This window comes from Rhinopithecus bieti, unplaced genomic scaffold (assembly GCF_001698545.2).
Source record: "Rhinopithecus bieti isolate Rb0 unplaced genomic scaffold, ASM169854v2 scaffold_11110, whole genome shotgun sequence".
NCBI classification, from domain to species: domain Eukaryota; kingdom Metazoa; phylum Chordata; class Mammalia; order Primates; family Cercopithecidae; genus Rhinopithecus; species Rhinopithecus bieti.
This window is the reverse complement of record NW_016806890.1, coordinates 540,452-555,005: the sequence shown is the minus strand read 5'-3', so window position 1 is coordinate 555,005 and position 14,554 is coordinate 540,452. Positions and strand designations below refer to the sequence as shown.

Here is a 14,554-nt window from a genome sequence, read left to right as displayed (position 1 = left end):
AAAAAAGTGTCTTCTCACCGCATGATTAGTATTCACAGGTTTCGTCTAGCTCACCAGAAATGAAGAATAGCGCTGATGAAATGACATGTCACCGGGAGGGCTGAAAAACAAAAAGTGCGTAAGAGGGTCCCAAAAAGAACCAGCTTCCGTATAGACGGGTCTGCAAAATCTGCAGTCTCCTGTCGTCCGGTCCCTTGGCCCGCCCCGAGGTGGGGACAAGGAATCGGAAAGCCCGGCTCAGCAGGCTCTCCTCCCTCGCAGCCAGCAGATGGCTCCCGGGCTCTCTTGCGCGTTCACTCGCCCCCTCTCCAGACGCAGGGCTTTTGCGGTTTGGGAGGGAGGCTGCGAGGAGGGGCGCGGTGCCCGCCGCCGCCACCGCAGCACCGCGCAGCGTCTCTCCTGGGGGTGAGCCCCACGCTGGGGACCCAGCGCCCGGGCACCGGAGGCCGGCCTGGCACCGGTGCGGAGGCCGGCTCTCGCGAGGTGAGGAGGAAAAGCACGAGGAAGAGAAGAAGGAGAAGGAGGAGGGCCGGAGCTGCCCCCGCCCAGCCGGAGCCCGGCAGGAGCGCTAGGAAAACCTACTCCCCCCGCCCCGCGCCGCTCTCCCCGCCCTCTCCCACGCCTTCCGCTTTCACCTAGGGCTGTAGGTGCGGCGCGGAGACTGGGCGGGATCTACGCCGGCCCGAGCCCCGCCGGGGACCAGCGAGCCGGGAGGAGGAGCAGGCGCCACAGCCGCCCGGCGAGCCGCGCTGGCTCGTAATCCTGTCCGCTCCTTATTCCGCCGCCGGGAACTGCGAGGAGGCGTCATGTAGCAGCAGCAGCAAATCCGCCTCGCATTGCAACTCTTTTTTTTTTTTTTTTTTTTTTGGTGGGGCGGGGGGCGCGCGGCAAAATTGTATCTCCGCCCGGCTTTTCTTGCCCACTCCCATTTGCAAGCTGCATCTGCCTCGCTAAAAAAATTAAAGGTGTTCGGGGAAGGGCAGGGGGCCATAAATCAGAGTTGGACCTGCAATAACCCCCGCACCTACAGGGCAACCATGACCGAGGAGAGCTCTGATGTTCCCAGGGAGTTGATAGGTAAGATTCGCGCGGTTGTTGGTTTTCCATCTTCCTCTGCGTACTCCTCACCTCCACCTCTCTTCCCACCTCTGCCTTCCCGTAGGTCCCAAGAAGTCTCGGCGCCCCTTAGGGCAGAGTAGTGTTGGGCAGGGTCACTGGGGGCGCTGGGAAGTTTGTTCTCATTCGACCGCCTCTAGAGCCAAGTGCAGAGAGGGAAGGCATCGGGGAGGAATCGGGAGTCCTCGGGAGGTTGGTGGAAGGGGGGTCTCGACTGTGAGCCCTGGGAACCTCCTCCTGCCCAGACGCAGGGTTCCAGGTTGGTGGAAGAAGGGGGCGGGCCATCTTAGACTTGGGAGTTCTGCAAGCGAGGGGAGCCCTTTACGGCGCCCAGCCCACTGCCCCAAACTCGGGAAAGTCCGGGGAGCCTATCGGAAGGACAGGTGGAGAGCGCACAGTAGGTCGTCTCCGGCACGTGTCAGGCGCCTTCCTGAAAATGCCCCACGGGAGGTGATCTTCTGACACGCAGACTTCGGGGAGTGGGCGCTAGTCTGGTAAAATGACTGGGCCTGGCAAGGCGTGGCTTAGTGTAGTCAGCTGGGAGCGAAAGGGTTACAGGGCTGACGCAGACTCGGGACAGGAAATAGAGGGTTAATGATAAAAGCCTTATTTTAATAATGATTAACCTACCGATTCTCCCTACCGGGGATCTCTTAGGGAACCTGTGTGTGTTACCCTGTGCAAGGTGACCCATTGTTTGAGTACCTTGAGGTTTCTTTTTGGTGGTGGTGGGGGCAGGGCTGGTTAAGTCTTGGGGTTTAACTTAATTATCTGGAGGGTTAAAATGGCAGAGCTGAAATAGGATGGGAGAGTGTTCTGAAAACCTAGCGTTTAAGCATGTATATGTGGGTAGCATGTTGTATTGTAACAAGGTATGTGCGTCTGTGTGCAGATGTGTTTTGAGCCCTAGTGACCTATATTCCCTACTGTACCATTCTTGGCACACTACACAGCCTACAGCTCACAAAATGATGTTTAATCGGTGCTGTCAACCAGCGGAAGTTCTAAGCACCCATTCATCTCCGTGTGTGGAATTTGCCCCTCTGTTGTTCCTTTTAGCTAATAATACTTTGGAGGAATTTGTGTATGCCCTTCGATTGGTGACTGTTAACTCAGCAGGTAAAACTTGATGTAGAGAGGCTGTTGCTAGGTTTGTATGGAAGCCTCTACTTCTGCTGACTTACAGACAAACCTGAACTTTTACCAGAATTTACAGTATGAAGTTATTCACAGACGCGCGCGCGCGCACACACACACACACACACACAACGCACACACCTCTTACATGATTCCAGCAGGCCCTCTTCTCTCTCCCCGACCCTGTGGAGTCTGCATCTTTTGCTGGAGTGAGTGACCCATCCGGTTCTGGGAGGCTGCGACCTTTCCAACACCCCAAGCAAACGCCAGAGGCTCTGAAGATGCCTCCAGAGGTCCTGAGAATGAGTTTAGGGCAGGACTTGCCTGGCTGGTCAGGGGATAAGGATGGCTAAAGTGGGCGGCAGATTTTTAATTTATATAAGGAGTTGTCCTTGAGTCTGGAAAGGGAAAGTATAGGTAATTACTTAGACCCAAGAGAAAGAGTGAAGGATAGAGTGGAAATAAGGTGCCTGGGTTTCTATTCATGGTTCTCAAAAGGAATAGTTTGTATATTTTAAAAGTTGAATTTGACCTTTATCTTGAAATGGAATTTTTGTTTTTATTAAGTATTGCCTATCATATATCTTTCAACAGAGTGACATATTATGCCTGATACGATTTTTCTGGACCTTTCAGTGGTCAAGTTAGGCTGGGATAGAATAAATTCCTGCACCTGCTTTCCTCTAAATTCAAGTGCTCACAAGAGTTCTGCTCTGATCAATTCAAAATGGCGACCGTCCACGTGAAAACCTCTGTGTTTTCCCTTAAGATTCCCTCAAGATATTTAAAAGGTGTTACAGACTTGGCTGGGCGCAGTGGCTCACGCCTGTAATCCCAGCACTTGGGGAGGCCGAGGCGGGTGGATCACCTGAGGTCGGGAGTTCGAGACCAGCCTGACCAACATGAAGAAACCTCGTCTCTCCTAAAAATACAAAAATTAGCTGGGCATGGTGGCGTATGCCTGTAATCCCAGCTACTAGGGAGGCTGAGGCAGGAGAATCTCTTGAACCCGGGAGGCGGAGGTTGCGGTGAGCCGGGATTGCGCCATTGCACTCCAGGCTGGGCAGTAAGAGCGAAACTCCGTCTCAAAAAAAAAAAAAAAAAAAAAAGTGTTACAGACTTTTTGTAGAAAAAATTTAAATGCAGAGAAGAATAAGAAGAATATATATCACTCCTATTACCACGTAGAGGTAGTTATTTTAAATCTTTGGGTATATGATTTTCCAGTCTCTTTCCAGGTGTGTATGTTCTTAAGTCAATTTCAGATGCCCATTTCCCACAATTCTTCTAGGGGAGGGAGAAGTGGCCTGTGCTTGTTTCGAGTTCTGTTAAGATAGGAGCTGTGTGAAGAACTCAAAGCGCAGTGAGCTCTTCCACATATTCCCTTGTCCCAAACATTCCACCTCCTTGCTGTTCCTTGAACAGGCTGTGTTTTCTCAGGTTTCCATGCTGTTCTTTATGCGTACACTGTCTTTTTCTCCCCGTTTTCACTCTTCTTTATCTCATCAGCTCTAAACTTTCATGGTGGTGTTTCCAAGAAGAAAATTTTGATTATCCTTTAATAAACATATATTTGTTAAACTACATACTCCATTTAGTGTGTATAATCTAAAACACAAACTGAAACACACATTGTAAGTAGAAGTGAAAATTCTATTTTCTTCTTTCATCTCAATGGATTGTATTGTACATTCTACTTTGGAAACCAGGGGTCTTATTTCCTATGCTTTCAAGGTTCAGCTCAGGGATGCCCTCCTCCCTGAAACCTTTTCGTGCTTCCGAATCCATGATCCTATGCATTGTGTGTGAATTTGATTTATGACATCTGTCCGTGACCTCCACTGGATTGCAAACTCCTGTGAAATGCAAGGACCATCTCTGTCTAGCACCTAGTAGCACACAAGAGGTACTCCTATGTATATTTATTTGTTGAATATGTGAATAGACCAAAATGATTATAATACAGAATACAGAGGTGTGGGAGCATCGAGAGGGTACTGTATTTTGGAGGATAAGTCGAATATAACCAGGAGGACAATAGGGAAAGGGCATTCCAGGAAAAAGAATAATAGATACACAATCCTAGGGGTGTAAAAGATGAAGATATTAGGGATAATTGGATCTTTAGGTATGTGCTGAGAAGTCACACTGAAAAAAAAAGTGAAAGACCTTGAATGGCATGCTGTGAGTTTTGGGTTTATTCAAAAATGACTGCAACTCATAGACTGGGAGAGACATGATGAGTCTCGCAGTTTTGGAAGAGTCAATGTGGTTATGGAGGTGACAGTGGGCTGATGGGTTAGAGGTCATGGACTTAGTCTTGGTGAGAGATTCTGAGACCCTTACTGCAGTCATGCCTAGGTGGTCAGGAACTGTGGAGGAGGTAGATTTTAGGAGACTGACTTGCTGTCTGAAAGGAGTTGGAGATAAGCAGTTTCCAGCATCATTAGTGTCCAGAGTAGGAGATAATGAGTTTGATTTCAGACATGTTCATTTTGAGGTGCTCATAGGAGCCCTAGGAAGACTTTTCCACCACCATCTGAAATGTCAAGTCTCCAGATTTCTCCTTCTGTTGCCTTTGACCACTTCTTGGGGGTATTGTGCTGTGATGAATTTGGAAGGACAGATGGCTGAGAGTGCCTTTCTTTGGCTAAATCATTTGGTATAGTTCTGGTTTATTTTTATTTTTTTGAGACAGAGTCTCACCCTGTCACTTAGGCTGGAATGCAGTGGCATCATCTCAGCTCACTGCAACCTCCACCTCCCGGGTTCAAACAATTCTCATGCTTCAGCCTCTGGAGTAGCTGGGATTACAGGCACGCACCACCATACCTGATTATTTTTTTGTTTTTTAGTAGAGGCGGGGTTTCTCCATGTTGGCTAGGCTAGTCTCGAACTCCTGGCCTCAAGCGATCCACCTTCCTCAGCCTCCCAAAGTGCTGGGATTACAAACGTGAGCCAACGTGCCCGGCCCAGTTCTGTTTCGTTTTGCTGTATTCCCCAACCATCATGTCAAGACTTACTCATAGAGAGTGCTAATATTTGTATGACACTATGGTGAACCCAGAGGCTGCTGGGCCCCCGGAGGTAACCAGCCAAGGCAGAGGGAGTTTTTGAATTCCTGTTGTGTTCTGCATGCAATGTAGTGTTTCATCATACTGTCCGACTTCACTGTTTGCTTTTTTTTTTTTTCTAATACCTTATTTTCCAAACAAGATTATGTCATGCCTTGCATGGGCTGGTATTATGTCATGCTTTTATGTTTGCCTCAGCATATCAATATACAGTACGAGGTACAAAGTAGGTATTTATTAAATACCTGATGGGTGATAACCATCCAACTTGTCAAAACAGGTAAAAAAAAGACAAACAGTCAGGCACGGTTGCTCATGCCTGTAATCACAGCACTTTGGGAGGCCAAGGCAGGCGGATCACTTGAGATCAGGAGTTCAAGACCAGCCTGACCAACGTGGTGAAACCCCGTCTGTACTAAATACAAAAATTAGCCGGACATGGTGGTGCGCGCCTGTAGTCCCAGCTATTTGGGAAGCTGAGACAGGAGAATCACTTGAACCCAGGAGCTTTTGTTTTTCTTACTAATAACGTAATGAAACTGTTCCTTTTTTTCAGAAAGCATAAAGGATGTTATTGGCAGAAAGATAAAAATTTCAGTGAAGAAGAAAGTAAAGTTGGAAGTTAAGGGAGACAAAGTTGAAAACAAAGTGCTGGTAAGTATTACTGTTTATTTTTATTAAAATGTCTGGAAATGAAAGTGTCTTTTCATTGTTCAGATTACTTAATTTTCATGCAGCATTACTTCTGTGTTTTATATATTGTTCAAAAGTTCTGATGACCATTTTGTCTTAGGTTAATTGGAATATTTCTTTGTCAAAAGTTAAAAATAGGGTAATTTGAATTTTAAAGATCAAAGGCTTTTAGATTGTATTTCTGAACATTGTAATTCCCCCTTATATTTAGATAATCTCTTAGAGTCTGTTTTCATAATATTCAGAGTCTGATGTTAAATGGAACTTTTTTATTTTGTGTGTGGTGGCTGATCCTATGACTTTATTCATAAAGTCTTATGGAGGAGTTTAAAAAGTTCATCTCATGTTAGTTTAATTACTTAATTAGATTCTCTCAGATGTTATATATGAGTCCATCTAAGGGGTGATGAGCTAACAAAGCTTTGTCATTTTACATAGGATGTTGGTGCTTTGGAGGGAAACTCCTGCTGAAGGCAGTACCTGCTAGTGTTGCGGTTAGACTTGGGGTTCCCTCCAGTTTATGAGAGGAGATGCTGAGGGGCTGAGGGATTGGGCCCTGCTGCAGAAAACTTCTTAGAGAGGTGTCAGTGACAGAGTTGTACCTTTAGAGAGGTGAAAACATTTTGTGGTATTTTAATGGTTTCTAGGTTGAGATTGTGGCAAATCTAAATTTAAGCTTAGGTGGAAAGAATATTTTGATGGAGAGAATATTATTTAACTTTTTAACATGGATATTTTCAAACATATACAAAAAACAGAATAATATATCGAACCCTGTGTACCTGTCCTTCCCAGCTGCAACCATTTTCAACATTTTACTAATACTAAATATCTTCCCCATGGTGGTGGTGGTGGTGGTGGTGTTTTCTTTCTTTCTTTTTTTTTTTTTTTTTTTTTGCCTCTGGAGACTTTTAAAACAAATCTCAGGTATATGTTATTGAAAGAGAATGATTTTGAATTTTTTAAAGCTTTTGAGACAGGATTTCAGTCTGTTGCCCAAGCTGGAGTCCAGTGGCACGATCTTGGCTCATTGCAGCCTCTACCTCCCGGGCTCAAGCGATCCTCCCACCTCAGCCTCCTGAGTAGCTGGGACTACAGGTATGAGCCACCATGCCTGGCTAATTTTATTTTTTGTAGAGACAGGGTCTCCCTATGTTCCTGAGGCTGGTCTCAAATTCCTGGACTCAAGCGATGTGCCTGCCTCGGCCTCCCAAAGTGCTGGGATTACAGGCATGAGCCACTGTGCCTGGTCTGAAAAAGAATATTTTTAATATTCTGTTTCTTCAAAGTTGCCAAAGAATTTGAAGTGTCTTTCTGATCACATCTGTCTTGAGAATCTTCTAAAATATCTAACCCCAGGATATATGACTGTCTTTTCTTATTAGTAAGGATTATGCTCATGATGGATGACTTCTATTTCTATGTTGTCTGTATATACAAGTTGGGATGGTAAAGGCATTGAAGTGGGAAAACTTGAGTGACTTTTGCTCAGCAACAAAATGTGCTTATGTAAACTGCGTGATTAAGTTATCAATAGAAGAAATGAGTGGTGCCATTGTTCTGTTTTATTTAGCTTCAGTAAATATGAAATTTCCTTGTTATGTTTTTCTTGATGTTGTTCAACAATGATTGTGTTACTATTTTGGAAGTGGTAGTGTAGAGAAGAAATACTGTTTCTGTCATTTGCTTTTTTATAAATTTAAAGTAAGTTTCTAATAATGTAGTAATTTTATCAGATGAATCAACTTCTCTACAACTTAAATATCAGGTAGTGGTTGCTATGACAGTCTAAAAAATTGGGACTTGGTATTATTTGATATGGAAATTATTATTATGCTAAGAACAAACCCACGTCATGAGTGCAATTTACCACGTTAAAATTTCAAAGACAAATTTAAATGTCCAATGTAAAATTATCACTATTTAAAAATAGTTATGATTAGTACTTAATTGTAAGTTTTTTGGCCTCATCTAACAGCTGGAATTGATTGAAGTTGTAACCAAATTAAAAATGTATTTGAGTTTAAGCATTTATCTCCTCAAATATGGAATATAAGCAGTTTCTAGGAGCATGACCGGAACTCATTGTGGCGGTTACTTACTTGCATGGGCAGGAATTATTAACAGAAATACTCAAGGTCTGGCTTTCTTTGACAGGCTTCAAGTTAGAACAAGAAGATGTATGAAGTAACCTCAAAGTTGTGGATTTCTGAGTATCTGAGTTTAGAGAAATTTAATTGCTTAATCCATTGTTAGCATGCTAAAATGGTTCGTAAATGAGTTGGCTGAATATCTACAATACGCTTTTTTGAGTTGTGCTTTTGTTACCTTTCCCCATTGCCCACTATTCATTCCTTTTCTTCTTATAAAAGTAGGAGTGTGCTGTATGTTACGTGGTTCTTTCTTCTTACACATGAGACTTTATACTATTTCTAGCTTGTCTTTTGTAGAGGGCTTATCTTCATCTTCCTATAATCATAATAGCTAAGATTTCTAAAAATCTGTTTTTGAAGGCTAGTCAAGTGAAGCAGTGGGAGTGAAGGAAGAGCAAAGAAATCTATAATGAGTTGTGATCAATTAGTTATAAATACCCTTACACTCAGACCAGCCATGATCATAATAGCTAATATTTATTAAACCCTGGCCAAGTGCTACAGACTGTGCTGAGTACTTAATGATGCATTGCCTCGTTATATCCCCATTACAACGCTATGAGGTAGGCACTTTTCACATCTGCATTTTACAGATGAGGAAATTGAGATTTGGAGAGGCCAAAGTAAATTGCTTCACATCATTTGGCTAGTTAATAACAGTTGGGATTCCAACCCAGCTCTGCCTCACTCAGAGCCTATCCGCTTTGCCTTTGTGGTCAAAAAGAAAGCAGCCATTCCTTTGTTCCATGGTTGCTGACTTCAAACAATGATAGGGGAGATTTGGACTCTAGGGTCTCTCTGTCTTTGATTGATTGCTTTATATACTAGTTTTATATTTAGTGAGTACCTGCTGTGTCCCAGGCACATAGTATATACAAAATAGTCCTAGTCTTTGACTTCATAGGACTCCAAGCTTACAATCTAGTTGGGGAGATAAACATGTAGCCAGGCAGTGGTTTGAGATGTGCTATGGGTGGATGAATTGGGGCTTCAGGAGCATGGAGAGGAACTCCCAACTCAGGCCTGAGAATCAGGGAAGACTTCAGAAGGAAGATAAGCTTAAGCTGGCATTCACTGGGTGAGTAGGAGTTAGCCAAGGTAAGAGAGTGGAGACATGTTCTGGACAAAGGGAACAGAATATGCCTGGAAGCCTGAGAGAGCTTATGTTAGAGAAACATACTAAGGTACAGCTGGGGTAAGGCATATGCAGGGTAGAGAATGGGTGGGTGTAAAGCCTGAGTCCTGTCTTTGCAGTTGGGATATCAGCTGAAGGTTGTGACTGATTAAACAGGTCTCTCCTTGCCACCTGCATGTAATGAAATATTAAGGCTCAGTGGTTAAGGGCTGTCAACCCTGGGTTCACACTGTTGCTCAGCAACTTTATGACAATGTTAAGAGTCAGTTTTTTTTTTTTTTCTCTAATGAAGCCTATGTTATAAGAGTATCTACTGGTATGTGGTTGCTTTGCATATTAAGTGGAATTTATTTAAATACTGCATAGCACAGTGGCTGCATGCAGCAAACACCCAAAAAATGATAAGGCAGGAGGAACAAAGGGGTGCTGCATTCTGTTTTCTCCATGGTGCAGAAAATGCCAATCCTTCTGAAGCCCAAGTGTCCGCTGCCTCCATTGACAGGTTGAGGTCAGTTCACCATAAGGCCAAGAGGGTTTATTCATAGTTTGTGGCACCTTATTAGCAGGATAGAGGGCAACAGGCTGGATCTAAAATTCCTAAGGTATGCTCTCCTCAAATGAAATCAGAAATGCTAGATGTTCTGGGGCAAGAGTGTTCTATACTCAAATAAATTTGGCAATCAGAGTGTTAAAGATAAATCAGTTTCTTTATTGTATGAGTTTTCAGAGCCATTAATACACCCCTGTGCATTGTAAATTTCTAAGAATTGGATAAAGTATGCTGTTTTTTCCAAACTTGTTTGGCCAGAGACCCTAATGACCATGGGCTAAGAAGGAACAGGCCAGAGATGATGCCTCTTGGGACAGTTAAGAAAAGATGGAACAGGCTCGAATAGGCTAGCCATCATTAGGAGTGTTCTCCTGAGGAATGGTCCTTTAGCCCATGTTTTTTAAAATCTATGTTGTGAGTAGTTCCACTCTGGGCTACATTGGCTTGACATGTCATATGTTGTTGAAATACCTTTCTCTGTTGTCTTTAGGGGATGTCATTAGAAAGTGATTCCGTGTTTCTTTGACTCTTATTCCCTTTTCCCATTTTGATAAATGAATCTGCACCCAATTTTGTATAGTTCTTGGAGTGTAAAAAAATGTATTTTAACTTATGTATTTTTTTAAAATTAAACTTTTTCATTTTTAAATAATTGTAGATTTGTCTGCAGTTATATCAGATAATACAGAGAGGTTATCTTATGCCCTTTATTTAGTTTTCCCTTTTTGCAAAATTATAGTATAATGTCATAACCAGGATATTGACATTGATACTGTAAAATGCAGATTTCCCCCACCACAAGGACCCCTAACATTGCCTTTTTATAGCCATACCTAGCGTTCCCCACTTCTCTGATACCTGGTAGCCACTACTCTCTTCTCCATTTCTATAAATTTGTCATTTTAAGAACATTATATAAATGTACTCATATAGTATATACCTTTTTGGGATTGGTTGTTCTTGCTCAGCATAATTCCCTGTACCTTCATCCAAGTTGTATCAGTTTAACTAAGGAGTACTTCATGGTATGGATGTACCACGTTTGGTTTACCCATTGTCTAGTTGATGGACATCGGAGTTGTTTCCAGTTTTTGGCTATTAGGAATAAAACTGATGTAAACATTTGTGTACAGATTTTTGAGTGAACATACTTTTCCTTGCTCTGTGATAAATGCCAAGGAGTGCAATTGCTGGTTTGCATGGGAATTGCATGTTTACTTTTATAAGAAACTGGCAAACTGTTTCACAGAGCGGCTGTACCATTATATGGCTCTACCAGCAATGTATGAGTGATCTAGTTTCTCCAAATCCTTGGCAGCATTTGGCATTGTCTGGACTTTTTTTTCTGAGATAGGGTCTTACTTTATCACCTAAGCTGGAGTACGAACACAGCTCACTGCAGCCTCAGTATCCCAGGCTTCAGTGATCCTCCTGCCTCAGCCTCTCAAGTAGCTGGGACTACAGGTGTGTGCCACCACACCTGGCTAAGTTTTGTATATTTTGTAGAGATGGGTTTCACCATGTTGCCCAGGCTGCTCTTGAACTCCTGGGTTCAAGCAAGCTTTCTGCCCTGGCCTCCCAAAGTGCTGGGATTGCTTTTTTTTTTTTTTTTGGAGAACTACTAGTTGAAGGAAAAACCATGTCCGGAGGGAGCAAGAACCCTGATGACCTCTTGTTACCCACAGTTCTGCTGTTGCCTGTTTGGGGGAGAGGAATGTAGCACTCCTCTCTCCAGGATGGTGGACTTAAAGGGTATGGAAAGTCATTCCTAGTCTCCACTTGTTTTTTTCTGGTTGATTTGGAATTTGGGTTGCATCATCTTTGCCAACCCCTTGTTCTTCCACCCCCTTCATAAAATGGGTCATGGGTAGGGGAAGTGGCATACAAATCGAACTGTTTTGTTTTGTTTACCTCTTCTCTTTAAAACTACCCATCTGTTGTCCATTTGTTTTCTTTTGAAAAGTTAATCTGAAATCCATCCCCCCACCTTTTTTTGAGACAGGGTCTCACTGTGTTGCTTAAGCTGGAGTGCGGTGGTACAATCACAGTCACGAGCCTTGCTGAAGTGATTGCCTTTTGCAATCACTTGAATTGAGCCTTGCCCAGTTCACCCTTTTGAGTAGCTGGGACTACAGGCACATGCCACCATGCCTGCCTAATTAAATTTTTTTTTTTTTATTATTTGTTTATTTATTTATTTAGAGACAATCTCACTGTTTTGCCCAGGCTGGTCTTGAACTTCTGGGCTCAAGCGATTCTCCCACCTTGGCCTCCCAAGGTGCTGGGATTATAAGCATGAGCCAACGCGCCAGGCCTGAAATCCCTTTAAAAAAAAATATATATATATTTTCCCTTGGCCATTTATTTATGGCTTTTGAACATCTTAATTAGGCTGGATTGGAATAACTATAAGTTAACTTAAAAAAATGTTGAAAGGTGTAGGGGTATTATTTTGGGCAACATGTATCCCTAAAATGTTTTGGTAGCAGTGCTGTCTTTCATTAACATAAAGTATAAACTCTGTTCCACTGGCTTATTTTTTAAGAGGACATGGAAAAAAAGTACCTCTCATATAGAAGTTTTGGAGGTATTTGGCCTACTTAATCAGTCACAAATCATCTTCAATTTCAGATATTCTGTAATATGGAAACTATTGTTCTTTTTCAGTAGGCCGTACTCATTTTGCATGGCCAGTCTGTTTAATGCTTTTCTAGTTCGCCAGTCTCTAGTACCTAACTTGATTCAGCAGCATGACCTGTGCCATGGTCACTTTTCAGACAAATATTCATGCTGAAATTTGTGTTCAGCTTCTTTAAGGCAACATCAGCCTTGGCCAGTGCTTTTCAGACTTAGTGTCTGTTTAAAACATTTTTTTTTTTTCATGGAACCCATAATGTAGTAATGTTTTGGGATTGTGTTTTGTGAGTTCATAGTTAAACTTATAATAGTGTAAACCTAATCACTGATTTCAGTGAGGCTCTTTTAATGAACACAAATTAGAAGGGGAGATTTGGTTTTTGCTCTGGTTGCAATGGAATAGAGAGACTCCCGATTCACCAGTTAAGCAGTACAGATATCACAGTTTCTAAAATAGCTAGTCTTGCAATCTCAGGATGCTTTCCAAGTAAATAGAGATGGCAGGGGAAGCTTTATTCTGAGATCTGCACAAAAGTGGGTTATCCTGGCAGCACAGTATACCTTGTAGTTGTTCTCTGATATGTAAAATTTGGTGTAACACATCTGAGTGTGTGTGTGTTGGTGTTTTATTCCAGTAGTTAAAATAGACATAAGCCAAATTCATATAAAATGTTTGTAGACTGCAATGTCTTCTGAAGAATGCTGTCAGAAAATCATTATTCTAGGCCCCCAGGTTTATATCCCTCTGTGAGAGGCTCTTGTACTGGTTGTTGGGTAATTTGAACAGTCCCCTTTGTGGTACCATTAGGAGTCTCAACTTTTAAGGATCACTTACAATTCTGTGCATAGGTGATTTTCAAAGCATCTGGGTGAAGTTACATGGCTCTAGAAAATTGAGCTTTAGAAAACAGCAACAACATTGAAACGGTCTTTGGGAGTGAATTATCAGAGAACATGCATTGTTGCCAAGGATCCTGGCAAAAATTCTGGGAACTTCAAAATAAAAGACTCCGTATTTGAGCACTTTACAATTTACCTGAACTGAACACTGGAGTCAGTTCCTACCTGTTTCCACTAATCTCTGGGTAGGGGCTGGGGGCAGTCTCTGGCCCTGGGCATGCATTTTCAGGAGGCAGTTCTGGCTGACTTGAACTTGTTACCTGAGCTGCATTTACGTTCTACTCTCTCCTCATCTGCAACTGCCCCAGTTTCTACTGTAGTTAGGATAGGCGAGTCAAATGACCTTGGGCAAGGAAGCCAGTTGAACATATACCAGGCTCGGTGTAACTTTTCATTGTTCTAAAAGATACTCTTTTCCAGTCTCTGGGATTTAGCCACCCTTGGACCAGAGCAGTTAGGTATACCCTGAGAGGGGAGGAAGGTAAGTGAGGAGGAGAAGTAGGAGAGTAGCATGAAAGGGACATTGTGGACATTAAGGAGCCAGGAAATCTAATCAAAATATGTAATGAATAAGGAGATCTCTTCTTTTTTCATAGTTATAAAATAGTTACAGAGAAAATAAAGACTTTAGTAAAAGGTTACTGTAACAACTTTAGGCTTCATTTCATTGGAAACAAATATCTTTGTTAACATAGATTAAAAATGAAGCTACAATCTGAACGATGAAAGATTTTGTTCCCTCTTATCCCCTCTGCTTTCTAAAATGTTCTTTTTTTTTTTTTTAAATAGAGTATAAGAATTTGGACTGGTATATACGGGGTATATCGTTGTCTAAATCTTTACGTTACTGTGTTTTATTTATTTTTTTCTCTCTCAATAGACCACTTTCCCCAGCTCTTTGAGGAAAGAGGGGCAAAGGGGAAAGAAGGATGCTTGGCGCGTGCGCACGTGTGTGTGTGTTTTGTAGCAGTAGTAGTAGTAGCAGTAGGTAAAAGAGTGTTCACTTTCATTCACTGGGTTATTTTCCTCATCTTGTTTGTTAGGAGAAGGTTTTTCTTATTTATTTATTTTTGAGACAGTGTCTCGCTCTTTCATCCAAGCTGGAGTGCAGTGGTTCAAACACAGCTCACTGCAGCCTCGATATCGTGAGCTCAAGAGA

The 14,554-nt window shown here is 42.6% G+C and overlaps 1 protein-coding gene across 13 annotated transcripts in view; it reads left to right on the top strand.

Annotated features, from left to right (window-relative positions):
- The first annotated feature begins 306 nt into the window (after window positions 1-306).
- Window positions 307-14,554, top strand: part of CARMIL1 (capping protein regulator and myosin 1 linker 1) — a 348,526-nt gene continuing 334,278 nt past the window's right edge. For 5 of the 13 annotated variants that reach the window (XM_017878501.1, XM_017878503.1, XM_017878510.1 and 2 more), the window contains exons 1-2: window positions 311-1,077; window positions 5,884-5,981. In XM_017878501.1, the coding sequence (XP_017733990.1) occupies window positions 1,038-1,077; window positions 5,884-5,981 (138 nt within the window). In that variant the 5' untranslated portion in view covers window positions 311-1,037. Of the gene's footprint in view, window positions 1,078-3,987; window positions 4,160-5,883; window positions 5,982-14,554 lie in introns of all 13 variants that reach the window. The other 8 variants (XM_017878505.1, XM_017878504.1, XM_017878502.1 and 5 more) reach the window with 5 other exon arrangements.